Source organism: Salvelinus alpinus, chromosome 7 (genome assembly GCF_045679555.1).
Source record: "Salvelinus alpinus chromosome 7, SLU_Salpinus.1, whole genome shotgun sequence".
NCBI lineage: Eukaryota > Metazoa > Chordata > Actinopteri > Salmoniformes > Salmonidae > Salvelinus > Salvelinus alpinus.
Genome location: NC_092092.1, coordinates 8,842,104 through 8,860,280, shown reverse-complemented (window position 1 = coordinate 8,860,280; position 18,177 = coordinate 8,842,104). Strand labels below are relative to the sequence as shown.

At 45.2% G+C, this 18,177-nt stretch overlaps 1 protein-coding gene across 5 annotated transcripts in view; it reads right to left on the bottom strand.

Annotated features, from left to right (window-relative positions):
* LOC139580384 (RNA binding protein fox-1 homolog 3-like) overlaps positions 1–18,177 on the bottom strand; it is a 995,419-nt gene that overhangs the window by 12,577 nt on the left and 964,665 nt on the right. For 4 of the 5 annotated variants that reach the window (XM_071409008.1, XM_071409009.1, XM_071409012.1 and 1 more), the window contains 2 exons: positions 11,212–11,290; positions 7,455–7,903 (listed from right to left, as the gene is read on the bottom strand). In XM_071409008.1, the coding sequence (XP_071265109.1) occupies positions 7,859–7,903; positions 11,212–11,290 (124 nt within the window). In that variant the 3' untranslated portion in view covers positions 7,455–7,858. Of the gene's footprint in view, positions 1–7,454; positions 7,904–11,211; positions 11,291–18,177 lie in introns of those variants that run through there. The other variant, XM_071409011.1, reaches the window with a different exon arrangement.

The following is an 18,177-nucleotide window of genomic DNA, read 5'->3' as shown; positions in this document are numbered from 1 at the left end:
GTGAGAGGTGCATGACAGACAGAGTGATGGGGGAAATGAAGGTGCAGACAGAGTGATGGGAACATGAAGGTGCAGACAGAGTGACGGGGGAAATGAAGGTGCAGACAGAGTGATGGGTACATGAAGGTGCAGACAGAGTGATGGGGGACATGAAGGTGCAGACAGAGTGATGGGGGACATGAAGGTGCAGACAGAGTGATGGGGGACATGAAGGTGCAGACAGAGTGATGGGGGACATGAAGGTGCAGACAGAGTGATGGGGGACATGAAGGGCAGACAGAGTGAAGGGGGAAATGAAGGTGCAGACGGAGTGATGGGGGAAATGAAGGGCAGACAGAGTGATGGGGGAAATGAAGGGCAGACAGAGTGAAGGGGGAAATGAAGGTGCAGACAGAGTGATGGGGGAAATGAAGGGCAGACAGAGTGATGGGGGAAATGAAGGGCAGACAGAGTGAAGGGGGAAATGAAGGTGCAGACAGAGTGATGGGGGAAATGAAGGGCAGACAGAGTGAAGGGGGAAATGAAGGTGCAGACGGAGTGATGGGGGAAATGAAGGTGCAGACAGAGTGATGGGGGACATGAAGGGCAGACAGAGTGATGGGGGAAATGAAGGTGCAGACAGAGTGATGGGGGACATGAAGGACAGACAGAGTGATGGGTGACATGAAGGGCAGACAGAGTGATGGGGGAAATGAAGGTGCAGACAGAGTGATGGGTGACATGAAGGTGCAGACAGAGTGATGGGGGACATGAAGGTGCAGACAGAGTGATGGGGGAAATGAAGGTGCAGACAGAGTGATGGGGGAAATGAAGGTGCAGACAGAGTGATGGGTGACATGAAGGGCAGACAGAGTGATGGGGGACATGAAGGGCAGACAGAGTGATGGGTGACATGAAGGTGCAGACAGAGTGATGGGGGACATGAAGGTGCAGACAGAGTGATGGGGGAAATGAAGGTGCAGACAGAGTGATGGGTGACATGAAGGTGCAGACAGAGTGATGGGGGACATGAAGGTGCAGACAGAGTGATGGGTGACATGAAGGTGCAGACAGAGTTATGGGGGAAATGAAGGTGCAGACAGAGTGATGGGGGACATGAAGGGCAGACAGAGTGATGGGGGACATGAAGGTGCAGACAGAGTGATGGGGGACATGAAGGTGCAGACGGAGTGATGGGGGACATGAAGGTGCAGACAGAGTGATGGGGGAAATGAAGGGCAGACAGAGTGATGGGGGACATGAAGGGCAGACAGAGTGATGGGGGAAATGAAGGGCAGACAGAGTGAAGGGGGAAATGAAGGTGCAGACGGAGTGATGGGGGAAATGAAGGGCAGACAGAGTGATGGGGGAAATGAAGGTGCAGACAGAGTGATGGGGGAAATGAAGGTGCAGACAGAGTGATGGGGAAATGATGGTGCAGACAGAGTGATGGGGGACATGAAGGTGCAGACAGAGTGATGGGGGACATGAAGGTGCAGACAGAGTGATGGGGGAAATGAAGGTGCAGACAGAGTGATGGGGGACATGAAGGTGCAGACAGAGTGATGGGGGAAATGAAGGTGCAGACAGAGTGATGGGGGACATGAAGGTGCAGACAGAGTGATGGGGGAAATGAAGGTGCAGACAGAGCGATGGGGGAAATGAAGGTGCAGATGGAGTGATGGGGGACATGAAGGTGCAGACAGAGTGATGGGGGACATGAAGGTGCAGACAGAGTGATGGGGGACATGAAGGGCAGACAGAGTGATGGGGGGAAATGAAGGTGCAGACAGAGTGATGGGGGACATGAAGGTGCAGACAGAGTGATGGGGGACATGAAGGTGCAGACAGAGTGATGGGGGAAATGAAGGTGCAGACAGAGTGATGGGAAGAAAGGAGAAAAGAATAGCGTTTTATCGAACAATGTCCTTCCCTATCTAGCCTCTGCAGTCATACTACCCAGAATGCTTTCGGCTCCAAGCGCTCTTTGAGTTTTAGGAGCATCGTAAAGGGAATCAGAGCTAGAGTCGTTTAAAATTGGGCTTGTCTACTTCAAAACAGAAATATAACAACAAAAAGCAACAAAAATGCAAAACAACATAAAAATAAAACAATTTGTCAGAGACCTGCTTCTCCTCCTCTAGGTTATTGGACACTTTGTATACACACATACATATTATAGAGCAACAATACGCCCCACATGGTCATCTGACCAAAGACTCATAGAATGACAAGATAAGCCATCGTTGCGTCTACACCGGCACCTTTTCCCTACATTTAGACCAGGGCCCATAGGGAATAGGGTGCACTACATTTAGACCAGGGCCCATAGGGAATAGGGTGCACTACTTTAGACCAGGGCCCACAGGGAATAGGGTGCACTACTTTAGACCAGGGCCCATAGGGAATAGGGTGCCATTTGGGATGTCTCTCCCCTTCAGTATACCAACAATGAAGTTAAAATATTTTTTTAAAGTTCTAAAATGTCACCACTGTTTGACCCACTGGTTGACCCACTGGTTGACCCACTGTTTGACCCACTGTTTGACCCACTGTTTGACCCACTGGTTGACCCACTGTTTGACCCACTGTTTGACCCACTGTTTGACCCACTGTTTGACCCACTGGTTGACCCACTGTTTGACCCACTGTTTGACCCACTGTTTGACCCACTGGTTGACCCACTGGTTGACCCACTGTTTGACCCACTGTTTGACCCACTGTTTGACCCACTGTTTGACCCACTGGTTGACCCACTGTTTGACCCACTGTTTGACCCACTGTTTGACCCATATAGATCATGATACACTTTTGTGAAAGGAATAACATTTTGTTTCATTTTTGAAAACTTTTTCTAGATTTTCTGAATCTAATAATTATAGATAATATCACTATAATCCATTTGATATACTAATAAATACAATGCTGTAACACTTCTATAATAACACACAAGTACTGTATGTAAATTATCTCTAGGAAAAGAATAACATCTTTTAAAAATACAAAAACAAGGAAAACAACAGTAATTTCAGGAAGAATTTAGTAAAGTGCCAAGAGGAAGATATATAAGGAAGGAAATATATAGTAATATTAAGATTATTCATAATAAAAGTCAACATATGCAACACAAGATAATTATTTACATAAAAAAAATCAGAGCAGCAGCAGAGTTGATATTCTTCTACCACAGAACAGCTGTTTTTACATTGTGAGGTCAAAGGTCTATTGAGAGTGATGTAGACGGATACGTTTGACTATAAGAATATGTTGTATAATATAAATACTGATATATTTGACCAGCCGAGCTGGTCAAAGACGTTTCGTCATGAAACACCTGGCAAGTCACAGTGTAGAGATGAACTCTTCCAATATGAACAGCACCCTACACAACAAGTCTTAACATTTTATTAAGCACGCTCGTTTGAAAAAAATGCCGGCGCGTTTGAGTTATTTAAGAAGCCACAGATGTTGTACTAAGAATACAGAAGGTATAGTAACAACGGGACTGTGAATCCACGGAGCAGGCAAACAATAGCTAGGCCTTGGAGCAGGCATTAGGATGGTAACAGTCAAACAATAGCTAGGCCGTTGAGCAGGCATTAGGACGGGAACAGTCAAACAATAGCAAGGCCGTTGAGCAGGAATTAGGACGGGAACAGTCAAACAATAGCAAGGCCATTGAGCAGGCATTAGGACGGGAACAGTCAAACAATAGCAAGGCTATTGAGCAGGCATTAGGACGGGAACAGTCAAACAATAGCAAGGCTATTGAGCAGTCATTAGGACGGGAACAGTCAAACAATAGCTAGGCTATTGAGCAAGCATTAGGACGGTAACAGTCAAACAATAGCTAGGCCATGGAGCAGGCATTAGGACGGGAACAGTCAAACAATAGCTAGGCCATGGAGCAGGCATTAGGACGGGAACAGTCGAACAATAGCTAGGCCATGGAGCAGGCATTAGGACGGGAACAGTCAAACAATAGCTAGGCCATGGAGCAAGCATTAGGACGGTAACAGTCAAACAATAGCTAGGCCATGGAGCAGGCATTAGGACGGGAACAGTCAATGTCATATATTTCCATTTGTTTCAATATCTTCTAAATATATGGCTCTCGTTACAAACATTGAGGATCGAGGATAAATTGGGTGACTGACACAAAAGCCAATCAGACACATGTTTATGAGTGAACGAGTAGAATGACACACAAGGAAACATTACTAGTTCAACCTAGTTAAAGGAAAAGGGGGATACCTAGTCAGTTGTACAACTGAATACATTCAACTGAAATGTGTCTTTTAACCCAACCCCTCTGAATCAGAGAGGTGCGGGGGGTGGGGGGGCTGCCGTAATCAACATCCACGTCTACGGAGCCCGGGGAACAATGGGTTATCTGCCGTGTTCAGGGGAACAGTGGGTTAACTGCCTTGTTCAGGGGAACAGTGGGTTAACTGCCTTGTTCAGGGGAACAGTGGGTTAACTGCCTTGTTCATGGGAACAGTGGGTTAACTGCCTTGTTCAGGGGAACAGTGGGTTAACTGCCTTGTTCAGGGGAACCGTGGGTTAACTTCCTTGTTCAGGGGAACAGTGGGTTAACTGCCTTGTTCAGGGGAACAGTGGGTTAACTGCCTTGTTCAGGGGAACAGTGGGTTAACTGCCTTGTTCATGGGAACAGTGGGTTAACTGCCTTGTTCATGGGAACAGTGGGTTAACTGCCTTGTTCAGGGGAACAGTGGGTTAACTGCCGTGTTTAGGGGAACAGTTGGTTAACTGCCTTGTTCAGGGGCAGAACGACACATTTTTACCATGTCAGCTCGGGGATTAGATCCCAGCAACCTTTCGGTTACTGGCCCAACGCTCTAACCACTAGGCGTGAGGAAGTGGTGTACGAGCCGTGAATGAGGTTCTTAAGTTTGACATTTAGCAGAACCCCAAGGACTTGGGAGGTTATGAGATAACCCCTAAAAGGAGAGGAAGAGGATGAAGAGAGAGGTGAGGGAGGAGAGAGTTTATCCAATGGCCTCCTCCTCGTTGGGAACAATAGAGAATGGCATGGCATTGGACAAAAGAGGTGTGTGTGTGTGTGTGTATCTACGTGTGTGTGGGTGTGTGTGTGTGTGTGTAGTCAGTCTGGTGTATCTTCCAATGAGATCAGTGCTTATTGACTGAGCTCTGTTGTCTCTAATCTGTTACTGTCCTCTACATAGTCTTCTTCCGTCGACACCCACCACGACTCACTCCCCTCTTTACCATCCCATTACACAGCGCATGTGTGTGTGGATGAGAATGTGTCTGTTTGTCTGTATAAGTGTGCAGGTGTGTGTGTGTGTGTGTCCTAGACGAGGGGAATAACCAGCTTTGTAATAGGTTGTGGGACGAAGAGATCCTATTTCACAACAAGGTTATTGGTTCACCTCCCTCTCCATTATCACAATGACCTCTCTCTCTCTCTCTCTCTCTCTCTCTCTCTCTCTCTCTCTCTCTCTCTCTCTCTCTCTCTCTCTCTCTCTCTCTCTCTCTCTCTCTCTCTCTCTCTCTCTCTCTCTCTCTCACCAGTGACTGGACTTCTTTAAGCACTGCAGGGCCTGGGGGGAAGTGTGTGTGGAGTTACCTTGAGGGAGTGTCCCTTGCAGACAGAGAGAGTCAATCTCAGAGAAATGAAAGAGAAGAACACATTCTTAAAGTGATGGAAAGATGTCTTTAAGACTCAGTAACACTGAACATCTCCTGTGGGAGTCCTAACATAATGTCAATCGCAAATCTAAGAGCTTCTCTCTGCCCTCCCACCTCTGCACCTGAGGGATGTTTCCCCAACGGCACCATATTCCCTTTATAGTCCACTACTTTTGACCAGAGCCTATAGGGTCAAAAGGCGCTATAGGGTCAAAAGGCTCTGGTCAAGAGTGGTGCACTACTGCCATTTGGGACACACCCCAGGTCTCAGGGTGGGACAGTGTCTGGGACTGGAACACAGCATTCTACCATGTAAGGTAACAACTCACTGGCCTAATCAACACGTGCCCTTCTCTCTTTCATATCTTACAAGCCTGTAGGGCGGCAGGTAGCCTAGAGGTTAAGAGCGTTGGGTCAGTAACCAAAAGGTAGATAACCCCCAACTTCTCTCTTGGTACCGTGGATGTCAATAAAAGCAGCCCCCACACAACCCTCTGATTTCAGACTCCTGCACCTCTCTGATTCAGAGGGGTTGGGTTAAATGACTCCTGCACCTCTCTGATTCAGAGGGGTTGGGTTAAATGACTCCTGCACCTCTCTGATTCAGAGGGGTTGGGTTAAATGCAGAAGACACATCTTGGATGAATGCCTTCAGTTGTACAACTGACCAGGTATCCTCTTGTACAACTGACCAGGTATCCTCTTGTACAACTGACCAGGTATCCTCTTGTACAACTGACCAGGTACCCCCCTTCTCCCTGTGCAGTAAAAAACACTGGCCTTTCTCTTCTCTTAATAACAGCACAAGTAACCTTCAACATCCTCTTTGTTGAATAGTGTTACTTGTTCAAAGAAATAGTTTGGCAAAATAATATAATGAATATGAATTGAAGATACTGTATGTAATGCCTCTCTTTCTAAAAAGAAAAACTGACCAATGAAATATAAGCTGTTGTAATGTTGTAGTATTATTGCTTATTTTGTAGAAAGCCGTTCTGTGGAGATGGGATACCTTCTGCTGTTGGCTCAGTGCCACAATCAATGCTCTCGCTCTGTCATGCTGCTGCTGATGCCATACAGCAATGGCAGCCATAGCTCTCCTTCTCCCCCCCTCTCTTCTTACTACACATCATTCTAGGATACATCACTTCCTGTCAGCCATTTTGTCACAGATCAACCTCTTTTAGCTGAGTGTGTTTATGTTTATGTCATTAGCCTACGAAGTCTCAGGTCTACAAACTAAACTCTTGGGCTACGTCCCAAATAGCACCCTATTTCCTAAATAGTGCACTACTTTTGACCAGATCCTTACTGGCTCAGGTCAAAAGTAGTGCACTGCGTAGAGAATAGGGTGCCAAATTGAATGGCTGTATCATTTACTTACTTAATAAAACCCAGTTTGAAATGTGTTGCTTAAACGGGAATTGCTGAACATTAGCGGTCTTAATGTATATTGGGAAAATGACTAATTGCAACGTTAATAGTAGTGACACGTCCCACAGGAACCCAAGTTGATAACATAACATCAGAAGGATATAGAGTAGCAGCATTTCGTTTTTTTTCCGTTGGTAAATTCCCTCGGTATGATTCCCATTATACAGGCGTTATACAGACAATATCAACCTATTGTCAACCATTTACAATACTATTGTTAATGAGATTATAATTTGTAATCATTAAATGTGTTAAATTAATGACAATATTTTGGCTTCATATCCAACTTTTCTTTCTTTCTTTCTTTCTCTCTTTCTTTCTTTCTTTCTTTCTTTCTTTCTTTCTTTCTTTCTTTCTTTCTTTCTTTCTTTCTTTCTTTCTTTCTTTCTTTCTTTCTTTCTTTCTCTCTCTTTTTATATCTTTGTCTCGCTCCAGCACCACTTTCTTTCTCACATTCTAGAAAGCATCAACCTCCACCCAGAGCAATACGTTCAAATCAATACAGGAAATTTACAAGAGCATCGTCATTTCCAAAATCGGTACAGTACATCGATGACAGACAATGCATATAGTCAGATAAAACTCTTAAAAGGAGACATCAACTTGAGAGTCTTGACAAGGTGCTCGTGTGTTTTGTTGACCTGGAGTTGTTTTGCTCTAGTTTTAGTTTTCCGTTGTAGAGGAAGGAGGTGTTTAGTTTGATGTATTTATTTTTTGTTTTCTGGGGGGCGGAAGGAGGGATGAGGGGGGGCGTTTGTCCCTCTCTCTCGCTCTAGTACGGAGTGAAGCGACTGCAGCCTCCTCTGTATAGGCTAGCCTGCAACATCAAAGATGAAAAAAGCTCCAATCAGTATTCAGTAAAGGAAGCTTGGGTTATATGCCGCCTTCACGTGCTAGTCGGAATTAGGAAACTCTGACATTTCTGACTTGCTAACTGGTTGAACGTGGCATGTGTATAACTACAACCTGTTAGTAAGTCGGAAATGTACGATTTTCCTAGTTTCGACTGGCATGTGAACACGATAATATTATATTGGCTTCTTCTTTTTCTCCCTCAAAACTTTCTTCCCTTTTTTTTAATTTTGTTGCAATGGTTGGAGTGTTGGTGGAGATTTAGAGGAGATGGGTACCAGAGACTTGGAAGTGACTGTGTTTGTGTGCATGCGTACAGTATGAATGTTTTGTTACGTTTGTGAGAAAGGAATGGAAGTATTTGAGAAGTGATTAGTGGGGTGATGCAAACTAATCAGTGACTAAATTCTCAAAAGTTTTACTCCAGTCTTCAATTGAAACTACAAACTCTAAATAGGTCATTGAATCAGATATACAGTAGTTAATTCTCTTTCATGTCCAGATCACGATTTATACAGAGCCTGCACCACTCTCTCTTCCCCCGATCTTTCTGCCCCTCCACCCCTCTCTCTGCCCCCCCACCCTCTTTCTGTCCCCCCCCCCCCCCTGTCTGCCCTCCCCACCCATCTCTCTGTCCCCACCTGCCCCTCTCTCTGCCCCCCTACCACTCTCCCTGCCCCATACCCCTCTGTCTGTCCCCCTACCCCTCTCTCTGCCCCAAGCATGTTATCCAAGAGTATCCTAGTACAGAACTAGTACATCAAACATCATTATATATATTTAAATATTTCTCTCTCTCTCTCTCTCTCTCTCTCTCTCTCTCTCTCTCTCTCTCTCTCTCTCTCTCTCTCTCTCTCTCTCTCTCTCTCTCTCTCTCTCTGTCTCTCTGTCTCTCTGTCGCTCTCTCTCAGCTTGTTCAGTGGGTCTACAAGACGGCATTTTGCCATCTTGTGTATTTAGTTACTTCTTGTTCTTCCCTAGGGCTCGATTCAATCCGTATCACGGAAGTTCAGGGCAATGTTTCCACGTTTGCGGAGGCTGCATTTTTATGGTAAACGCTGAATCAAGCTCATAGTGTTTGGTCCAGATTGATACTTTACCTCACCCTCTTCTATTCCTATTCAGCCCCTCAATCTTTCTCCAAACATACTGTCATTTTTACTGTAGTGGTGTATGGATAAAAGTTTATTTTGTTTTGAGGTCACTGTGTTTAGGAGTGGTGGTAGAAATGTGCAGTGTACGTGTAATGTAATATAATGTGTAATGTAATATAATGTGTAATGTAATATAATGTAATGTGTAATATAATGTAACGTGTAATATAATGTAATGTGTAATGTAATTTAATGTGTAATGTGTAATATAATGTAATGTGTAATGTAATATAATGTAATGTGTAATATAATGTAATGTGTAATATAATGTAATGTGTAATGTGTAATGTAATGTAATGTGTAATGTAATATAATGTAATGTGTAATATAATGTAATGTGTAATATAATGTAATGTGTAATGTAATTTAATGTGTAATGTGTAATGTAATATAATGTAATGTGTAATGTGTAATGTGTAATGTGTAATGTAATATAATGTGTAATGTAATATAATGTAATGTGTAATATAATGTAATGTGTAATGTGTAATGTAATGAATAATGTGTAATGTGTAATGTAATATAATGTAATGTGTAATATAATGTAATGTGTAATATAATGTAATGTGTAATGTAATTTAATGTGTAATGTGTAATGTAATATAATGTAATGTGTAATGTGTAATGTAATGTGTAATGTGTAATGTAATATAATGTGTAATGTAATATAATGTAATGTGTAATATAATGTAATGTGTAATGTGTAATGTAATGTGTAATGTGTAATGTGTAATGTAATATAATGTGTAATGTAATATAATGTAATGTGTAATATAATGTAATGTGTAATGTCATTTAATGTGTAATGTAATTTAATGTGTAATGTGTAATGTAATGTCTAATGTGAAATGTGTAATGTAATGTGTAATGTGTAATGTGTAATGTGTAATGTGTAATGTAATGTAATGTAATGTAACGTGTAATGTAATGTGTAATGTAATACACGGTGTAATGTAATGCTGTGTAATGTGTAATGTAATGTACTGTAACGTGTAATGTAATGTAATGTAATGTGTCATGTAATATGTAATGTAATGTGTAATGTAATGTGTAATGTAATGTAATGTGTACGTGCAGCTAAGAAAAAGGGAGGTCAATTTGGAAGGAGAAAAAAGTGAATGAATAAGGCAATAGAGAAACACAGTTTTAATTAAGTAAATGAAGAAGAATAAATGGTTGTATAATTAATGAAGGCTTTTAGCTAGCAGCTGCACGATGGGGGGGGGGGGGGGGGGGGGGTCGCCCGGTCGGGAGAAGGAAGGGGGGGTGCGATTTCCGGCATCACGCGCGTGTCTGCACACAACACCCTGCACATCTGTCTAAGGCAAAAACTCTACACAAATCAGCTTCTCAGACAGAGCTAAGGGGAGCTGGGTGACATGGGGATAATTTGTCTGTCTCTATTTTTCCTCTTCGTGTCTTTTGTTTTCATGTTTTTCTTTCTTTGTAGGAAGTCCATACTCACACCCACAAAAGAAAACACATAGTTCTTCATTTTTGTCTTTTTTTTGGGGGGGGGGGGTGGGGGGGGGCTCTCGTAATTTTTTTTTTTCATCTTTGATGTTAGCTGCAAAAGCTAGCTAAAAACAAACATTAACCAATTAACTATTTCCTCCTGTGGAAATTGAGGAGAATCCTCTCATAATGGAGGATGTAGCGGTCTCATTGGGACTTTAAGAGCTTCAGGCCCAATGACATTGAAAAGGGACTTAGAGAATAAAGCAACGACATCTCTGGTTAATTTACTGAAGTGGCAACAGCTGTTAAATCTCACATAGAAAACATGACATAGAAAATCACACGGTGACAGAGTCAGCTGCTTCAATGAAATCAAAGCATTTCAACTCTCCTCCCATGTGTCCATTCTACTTTCATTTATATGCATCCGGACATAATAAGTACATATTACATGATTTAAATACAATGCATGATAAATGTATCTTCAAAACTCTCTGTAGGGCTTGGGCTACTACACTGCATCCCAAATGGTTCCCTATTCTCTATATAGTGGACCACTTTGACCAAGTCCCTATAGGGAGTAGGGAGCCCTGTGGGATGCAGTGTGTTTCATGTTTTACTAAGCAGTGGTCATGTTAACAGAAGAGGACAGAGGACTCACCATAGTGCCCACACTGTACGTGGCTGCAGGACCAATCGTGTGGTGATATGGGTCCGCTGTTGCATAGACTCTCCCATAACTGTATGGGAGAGAGGAGAGAGGAGAGAGGAGAGAGGAGAGAGGAGAAAAGAGAGAAAAGAGAAGAGAGAAGAGAGAAAAGAGAAGAGAGAAGAGAGAAGAGAGAAGAGAGAAGAGAGAAGAGAGAAAAGAGAAAAGAGAAAAGAGAGGAGAGAGGAGAGAGGAGAGAGGAGAGAGGAGAAAAGAGAGAAAAGAGAAGAGAGAAGAGAGAAGAGAGAAGAGAGAAGAGAGAAAAGAGAGGAGAGAGGAGAGAGGAGAGAGGAGAGAGGAGAGAGAGGAGAGAGGAGAGAGAGAGGAGAGAGAGAGGAGAGAGAGGAGAGAGAGGAGAGAGGAGAGAGGAGAGAGAGGAGAGAGCCCACACCATCGTCTTAAAACGTATCTTAGGTTACATACGTGAAGTGTGTTCAGGATTCATTTTAATCAATTACATGATGTTTATTGTTTTAGACAAATAACGGATATTCATTCACATTCAAATTGATAATGAATTAATTGTTTATTCTAACGGACCTAACTCCAAACAGGAAGCATCTGCACGTGAGGTTTGATAAATTAAAGCCCTTAAGAGTTTTGATAACAGACAATTAGTGTCGAGCCAGAAAAAAAATGAACATGAGACACTACCGCACTGGTGTCCAGAGACTAGATCTGTTAGTGACCTTACAGACAGCCCAGCCTCTGGTGTCCAGAGACTAGATCTGTTAGTAACCTTACAGACAGCCCAGCCTCTGGTGTCCAGAGACTAGATCTCTTAGTAACCTTACAGACAGCCCAGCCTCTGGTGTCCAGACACTAGATCTGTTAGTAACCTTACAGACAGCCCAGCCTCTGGTGTCCAGAGACTAGATCTGTTAGTAACCTTACAGACAGCCCAGCCTCTGGGGTCCAGAGACTAGATCTCTTAGTAACCTTACAGACAGCCCAGCCTCTGGTGTCCAGAGACTAGATCTGTTAGTAACCTTACAGACAGCCCAGCCTCTGGTGTCCGGAGACTAGATCTGTTAGTAACCTTACAGACAGCCCAGCCTCTGGTGTCCAGAGACTGCATCTCTTAGTAACCTTACAGACAGCCCAGCCTCTGGTGTCCAGAGACCAGATCTCTTAGTAACCTTACAGACAGCCCAGCCTCTGGTGTCCAGAGACTAGATCTCTTAGTAACCTTACAGACAGCCCTGTGGGATAGACATGCTATAAATGTACATCGTAAAGGTGAGAGTGTGGGATTGCAGTGATTTGTTTTACCCGTTTCAATTCATGAGAAAAAGGAGTGAGTGTTTTATCTTCTGAAAGAGGAATGGAGGAATGTTAAACCAGTCAGATAGACAGAGGGAGTATATATATATAGAGAGAGAGTAAATTGAATTGAGAGAGAGAGGGATGAGAAAGAAAGAGGGATACAGGGATATGAAAAAGGTGAGAGGGAGAGAAATTAGACTTGCGACACGAGGACAGAGTGTATGAAGCAGAAAGAGTAGGAACAGAAAGAGGGGAATGTTGGCATAGACAACTGGCCCAGCGTCGTCCGGGTTACGGGAGGGCGCCCAGCGTCATCCGGGTTAGGGGAGGGCGCCCAGCGTCGTCCGGGTTACGGGAGGGCGCCCAGCGTCATCCGGGTTAGGGGAGGGCGCCCAGCGTCGTCCGGGTTACGGGAGGGCGCCCAGCGTCGTCCGGGTTAGGGGAGGGCGCCCAGCGTCGTCCGGGTTACGGGAGGGCGCCCAGCGTCGTCCGGGTTAGGGGAGGGCGCCCAGCGTCGTCCGGGTTACGGGCGGGCACCCAGCATCGGCCGGGTTACGGGAGGGCGCCCAGCGTCGTCCGGGTTACGGGAGGGCGCCAAGCGTCGTCCGGGTTCAGGGAGGGCGCCCAGCGTCGTCCGGGTTAGGGGAGGGCGCCCAGCATCGTCCGGGTTAGGGGAGGGCGCCCAGCGTCATCCGGGTTAGGGGAGGGCGCCCAGCGTCGTCCGGGTTCAGGGAGGGCGCCCAGCGTCGTCCGGGTTCGGGGAGGGCGCCCAGCGTCGTCCGGGTTAGGGGAGGGCGCCCAGCGTCGTCCGGGTTAGGGGAGGGCGCCCAGCGTCGTCCGGGTTAGAGGAGGGTTTGGATGTTGTAGGCCGTCATTGTAAAATAAGAATTTGATCTTAACTGGCTTGCCCAGTTAAATAAAAGGTTAAATAAAAATATGAAATAAAGAGAAATAAATAAATAACAAATACAGGGTCCAATAGAGAGGGAGAAATAGAGAGAGGGGTTAACAGAAAGAGAAATAGAGAGGGGTTAAAAGAAGGAGAGGTAGAGAGGGGTTAACAGAAGGAGAGATAGAGAGAGGGGTTAACAGAAGGAGAGATAGAGAGGGGTTAACAGAAGGAGAGATAGAGAGGGGTTAACAGAAGGAGAGATAGAGAGGGGTTAACAGAAGGAGAGATAGAGAGGGGTTAACAGAAGGAGAGATAGAGAGAGGGGTTAACAGAAGGAGAGATAGAGAGGGGTTAACAGAAGGAGAGATAGAGAGAGGGGTTAACAGAAGGAGAGATAGAGAGGGGTTAACAGAAGGAGAGATAGAGAGGGGTTAACAGAAGGAGAGATAGAGAGGGGTTAACAGAAGGAGAGATAGAGAGGGGTTAACAGAAGGAGAGATAGAGAGAGGGGTTAACAGAAGGAGAGATAGAGAGGGGTTAACAGAAGGAGAGATAGAGAGAGGGGTTATCAGAAGGAGAGATAGAGAGGGGTTAACAGAAGGAGAGATAGAGAGGGGTTAACAGAAGGAGAGATAGAGAGGGGTTAACAGAAGGAGATATAGAGAGAGGGGTTAACAGAAGGAGAGATAGAGAGGGGTTAACAGAAGGAGATATAGAGAGAGGGGTTAACAGAAGGAGAGATAGAGAGGGGTTAACAGAAGGAGAGATAGAGAGAGGGGTTAACAGAAGGAGAGATAGAGAGGGGTTAACAGAAGGAGAGATAGAGAGAGGGGTTAACAGAAGGAGAGATAGAGAGGGGTTAACAGAAGGAGAGATAGAGAGAGGGGTTAACAGAAGGAGAGATAGAGAGAGGGGTTAACAGAAGGAGAGATAGAGAGGGGTTAACAGAAGGAGAGATAGAGAGGGGTTAACAGAAAGAGAGATAGAGAGGGGTTAACAGAAGGAGAGATAGAGAGGGGTTAACAGAAGGAGAGATAGAGAGGGGTTAACAGAAGGAGAGATAGAGAGGGGTTAACAGAAGGAGAGATAGAGAGGGGTTAACAGAAGGAGAGATAGAGAGGGGTTAACAGAAGGAGAGATAGAGAGGGGTTAACAGAAGGAGAGATAGAGAGGGGTTAACAGAAGGAGAGATAGAGAGAGGGGTTAACAGAAGGAGAGATAGAGAGAGGGGTTAACAGAAGGAGAGATAGAGAGGGGTTAACAGAAGGAGAGATAGAGAGGGGTTAACAGAAGGAGAGATAGAGAGGGGTTAACAGAAAGAGAGATAGAGAGAGGGGTTAACAGAAGGAGAGATAGAGAGGGGTTAACAGAAGGAGAGATAGAGAGAGGGGTTAACAGAAGGAGAGATAGAGAGAGGGGTTAACAGAAGGAGAGATAGAGAGAGGGGTTAACAGAAGGAGAGATAGAGAGGGGTTAACAGAAGGAGAGATAGAGAGGGGTTAACAGAAGGAGAGATAGAGAGGGGTTAACAGAAGGAGAGATAGAGAGGGGTTAACAGAAGGAGAGATAGAGAGGGGTTAACAGAAGGAGAGATAGAGAGAGGGGTTAACAGAAGGAGAGATAGAGAGGGGTGAACAGAAGGAGAGATAGAGAGAGGGGTTAACAGAAGGAGAGATAGAGAGAGGGGTTAACAGAAGGAGAGATAGAGAGAGGGGTTAACAGAAGGAGAGATAGAGAGAGGGGTTAACAGAAGGAGAGATAGAGAGAGGGGTTAACAGAAGGAGAGATAGAGAGAGGGGTTAACAGAAGGAGAGATAGAGAGAGGGGTTAACAGAAGGAGAGATAGAGAGAGGGGTTAACAGAAGGAGAGATAGAGAGAGGGGTTAACAGAAGGAGAGATAGAGAGAGGGGTTAACAGAAGGAGAGATAGAGAGAGGGGTTAACAGAAGGAGAGATAGAGAGAGGGGTTAACAGAAGGAGAGATAGAGAGAGGGGTTAACAGAAGGAGAGATAGAGAGGGGTTAACAGAAGGAGAGATAGAGAGAGGGGTTAACAGAAGGAGAGATAGAGAGAGGGGTTAACAGAAGGAGAGATAGAGAGGGGTTAACAGAAGGAGAGATAGAGAGGGGTTAACAGAAGGAGAGATAGAGAGGGGTTAACAGAAGGAGAGATAGAGAGGGGTTAACAGAAGGAGAGATAGAGAGAGGGGTTAACAGAAGGAGAGATAGAGAGGGGTTAACAGAAGGAGAGATAGAGAGAGGGGTTATCAGAAGGAGAGATAGAGAGGGGTTAACAGAAGGAGAGATAGAGAGGGGTTAACAGAAGGAGAGATAGAGAGGGGTTAACAGAAGGAGATATAGAGAGAGGGGTTAACAGAAGGAGAGATAGAGAGGGGTTAACAGAAGGAGATATAGAGAGAGGGGTTAACAGAAGGAGAGATAGAGAGGGGTTAACAGAAGGAGAGATAGAGAGAGGGGTTAACAGAAGGAGAGATAGAGAGGGGTTAACAGAAGGAGAGATAGAGAGAGGGGTTAACAGAAGGAGAGATAGAGAGAGGGGTTAACAGAAGGAGAGATAGAGAGGGGTTAACAGAAGGAGAGATAGAGAGGGGTTAACATAAAGAGAGATAGAGAGGGGTTAACAGAAGGAGAGATAGAGAGGGGTTAACAGAAGGAGAGATAGAGAGGGGTTAACAGAAGGAGAGATAGAGAGGGGTTAACAGAAGGAGAGATAGAGAGGGGTTAACAGAAGGAGAGATAGAGAGGGGTTAACAGAAGGAGAGATAGAGAGGGGTTAACAGAAGGAGAGATAGAGAGGGGTTAACAGAAGGAGAGATAGAGAGAGGGGTTAACAGAAGGAGAGATAGAGAGGGGTTAACAGAAGGAGAGATAGAGAGAGGGGTTAACAGAAGGAGAGATAGAGAGGGGTTAACAGAAGGAGAGATAGAGAGGGGTTAACAGAAAGAGAGATAGAGAGAGGGGTTAACAGAAGGAGAGATAGAGAGGGGTTAACAGAAGGAGAGATAGAGAGAGGGGTTAACAGAAGGAGAGATAGAGAGAGGGGTTAACAGAAGGAGAGATAGAGAGAGGGGTTAACAGAAGGAGAGATAGAGAGGGGTTAACAGAAGGAGAGATAGAGAGGGGTTAACAGAAGGAGAGATAGAGAGGGGTTAACAGAAGGAGAGATAGAGAGGGGTTAACAGAAGGAGAGATAGAGAGAGGGGTTAACAGAAGGAGAGATAGAGAGGGGTTAACAGAAGGAGAGATAGAGAGAGGGGTTAACAGAAGGAGAGATAGAGAGAGGGGTTAACAGAAGGAGAGATAGAGAGAGGGGTTAACAGAAGGAGAGATAGAGAGAGGGGTTAACAGAAGGAGAGATAGAGAGAGGGGTTAACAGAAGGAGAGATAGAGAGAGGGGTTAACAGAAGGAGAGATAGAGAGAGGGGTTAACAGAAGGAGAGATAGAGAGAGGGGTTAACAGAAGGAGAGATAGAGAGAGGGGTTAACAGAAGGAGAGATAGAGAGAGGGGTTAACAGAAGGAGAGATAGAGAGAGGGGTTAACAGAAGGAGAGATAGAGAGAGGGGTTAACAGAAGGAGAGATAGAGAGGGGTTAACAGAAGGAGAGATAGAGAGGGGTTAACAGAAGGAGAGATAGAGAGGGGTTAACAGAAGGAGAGATAGAGAGACACACATGTTGTCTGTTCTAGGGGCATGCCTGACCTCTCCTCTTTGCCCTCTCCTCTTCTCCTCTCTGGCTCCTGAGTGGCGCAGCGGTCTAAGGCACTGCATCTCAGTGCAAGAGGCGTCACTACAATCCCAGGTTCGAAACCAGGCTTAATCCCAACCGGCCGTGATTGGGAGTCCCATAGGGCGGCGCACAGTTGGCCTAGCGCCGGGCTAAATATACATGTGTTCTTAACTGACATGCCTAGTTAAATAAAGGTTCAATAAAAATAAATAAAAAAATCCCTTCATTCCTCCTGTATTTCTCTCTGCCCTCTTCTACTCTCCGGCTCTTCCCTTCATTCCTTCTGTATCTCTCTCTGCCCTCTTCTACTCTCTGGCTCTTCCCTTCATTCCTTCTGTATCTCTCTCTGCCCTCTTCTACTCTCTGGCTCTTCCCTTCATTCCTCCTGTATCTCTCTCTGCCCTCTTCTACTCTCTGGCTCTTCCCTTCATTCCTCCTGTATCTCTCTCTGCCCTCTTCTACTCTCTGGCTCTTCCCTTCATTCCTCCTGTATCTCTCTCTGCCCTCTTCTACTCTCCAGCTCTTCCCTTCATTCCTCCTGTATCTCTCTTTCTCTGTCTCTGAAGGCTTATTCCCTCTCTATTCACTAGCACTAGCTCAGAACTAATCCCACCCTCCCTCCTTTCATCCCTCTCTCTCTGAGACGGGACCAGGCGGGCCGCTTCGACCGCTTTATTTATTCCTCTCCTCCACATCCCTCTCTCTGCTCCCTCGTTTGTTTGCTATCTTCCAAAAGCAAGGGATGCCAGTGGAGGTCTGGAGGGCATAGATAAGGCCCTGTACGGGTTGGGCTATCAGAGAGTAGAGGAGAAAAGAGAGATGGAAGAGGAATTAAAGGGTGGAGAAAAGGAGGGATAGAGGAGAGGTGGAGGGGGGGAATGATGGCAGGGTGGGAGCATGACATCATTGGGAAAAAGTGCAGAGAGGAGACGACTGAAAGGAGGGATGGATGAGAGGAAGAAAGATAGGTGGTCAATGTGCAGGGGAGGAGATGTGAATAGATGGATGGAT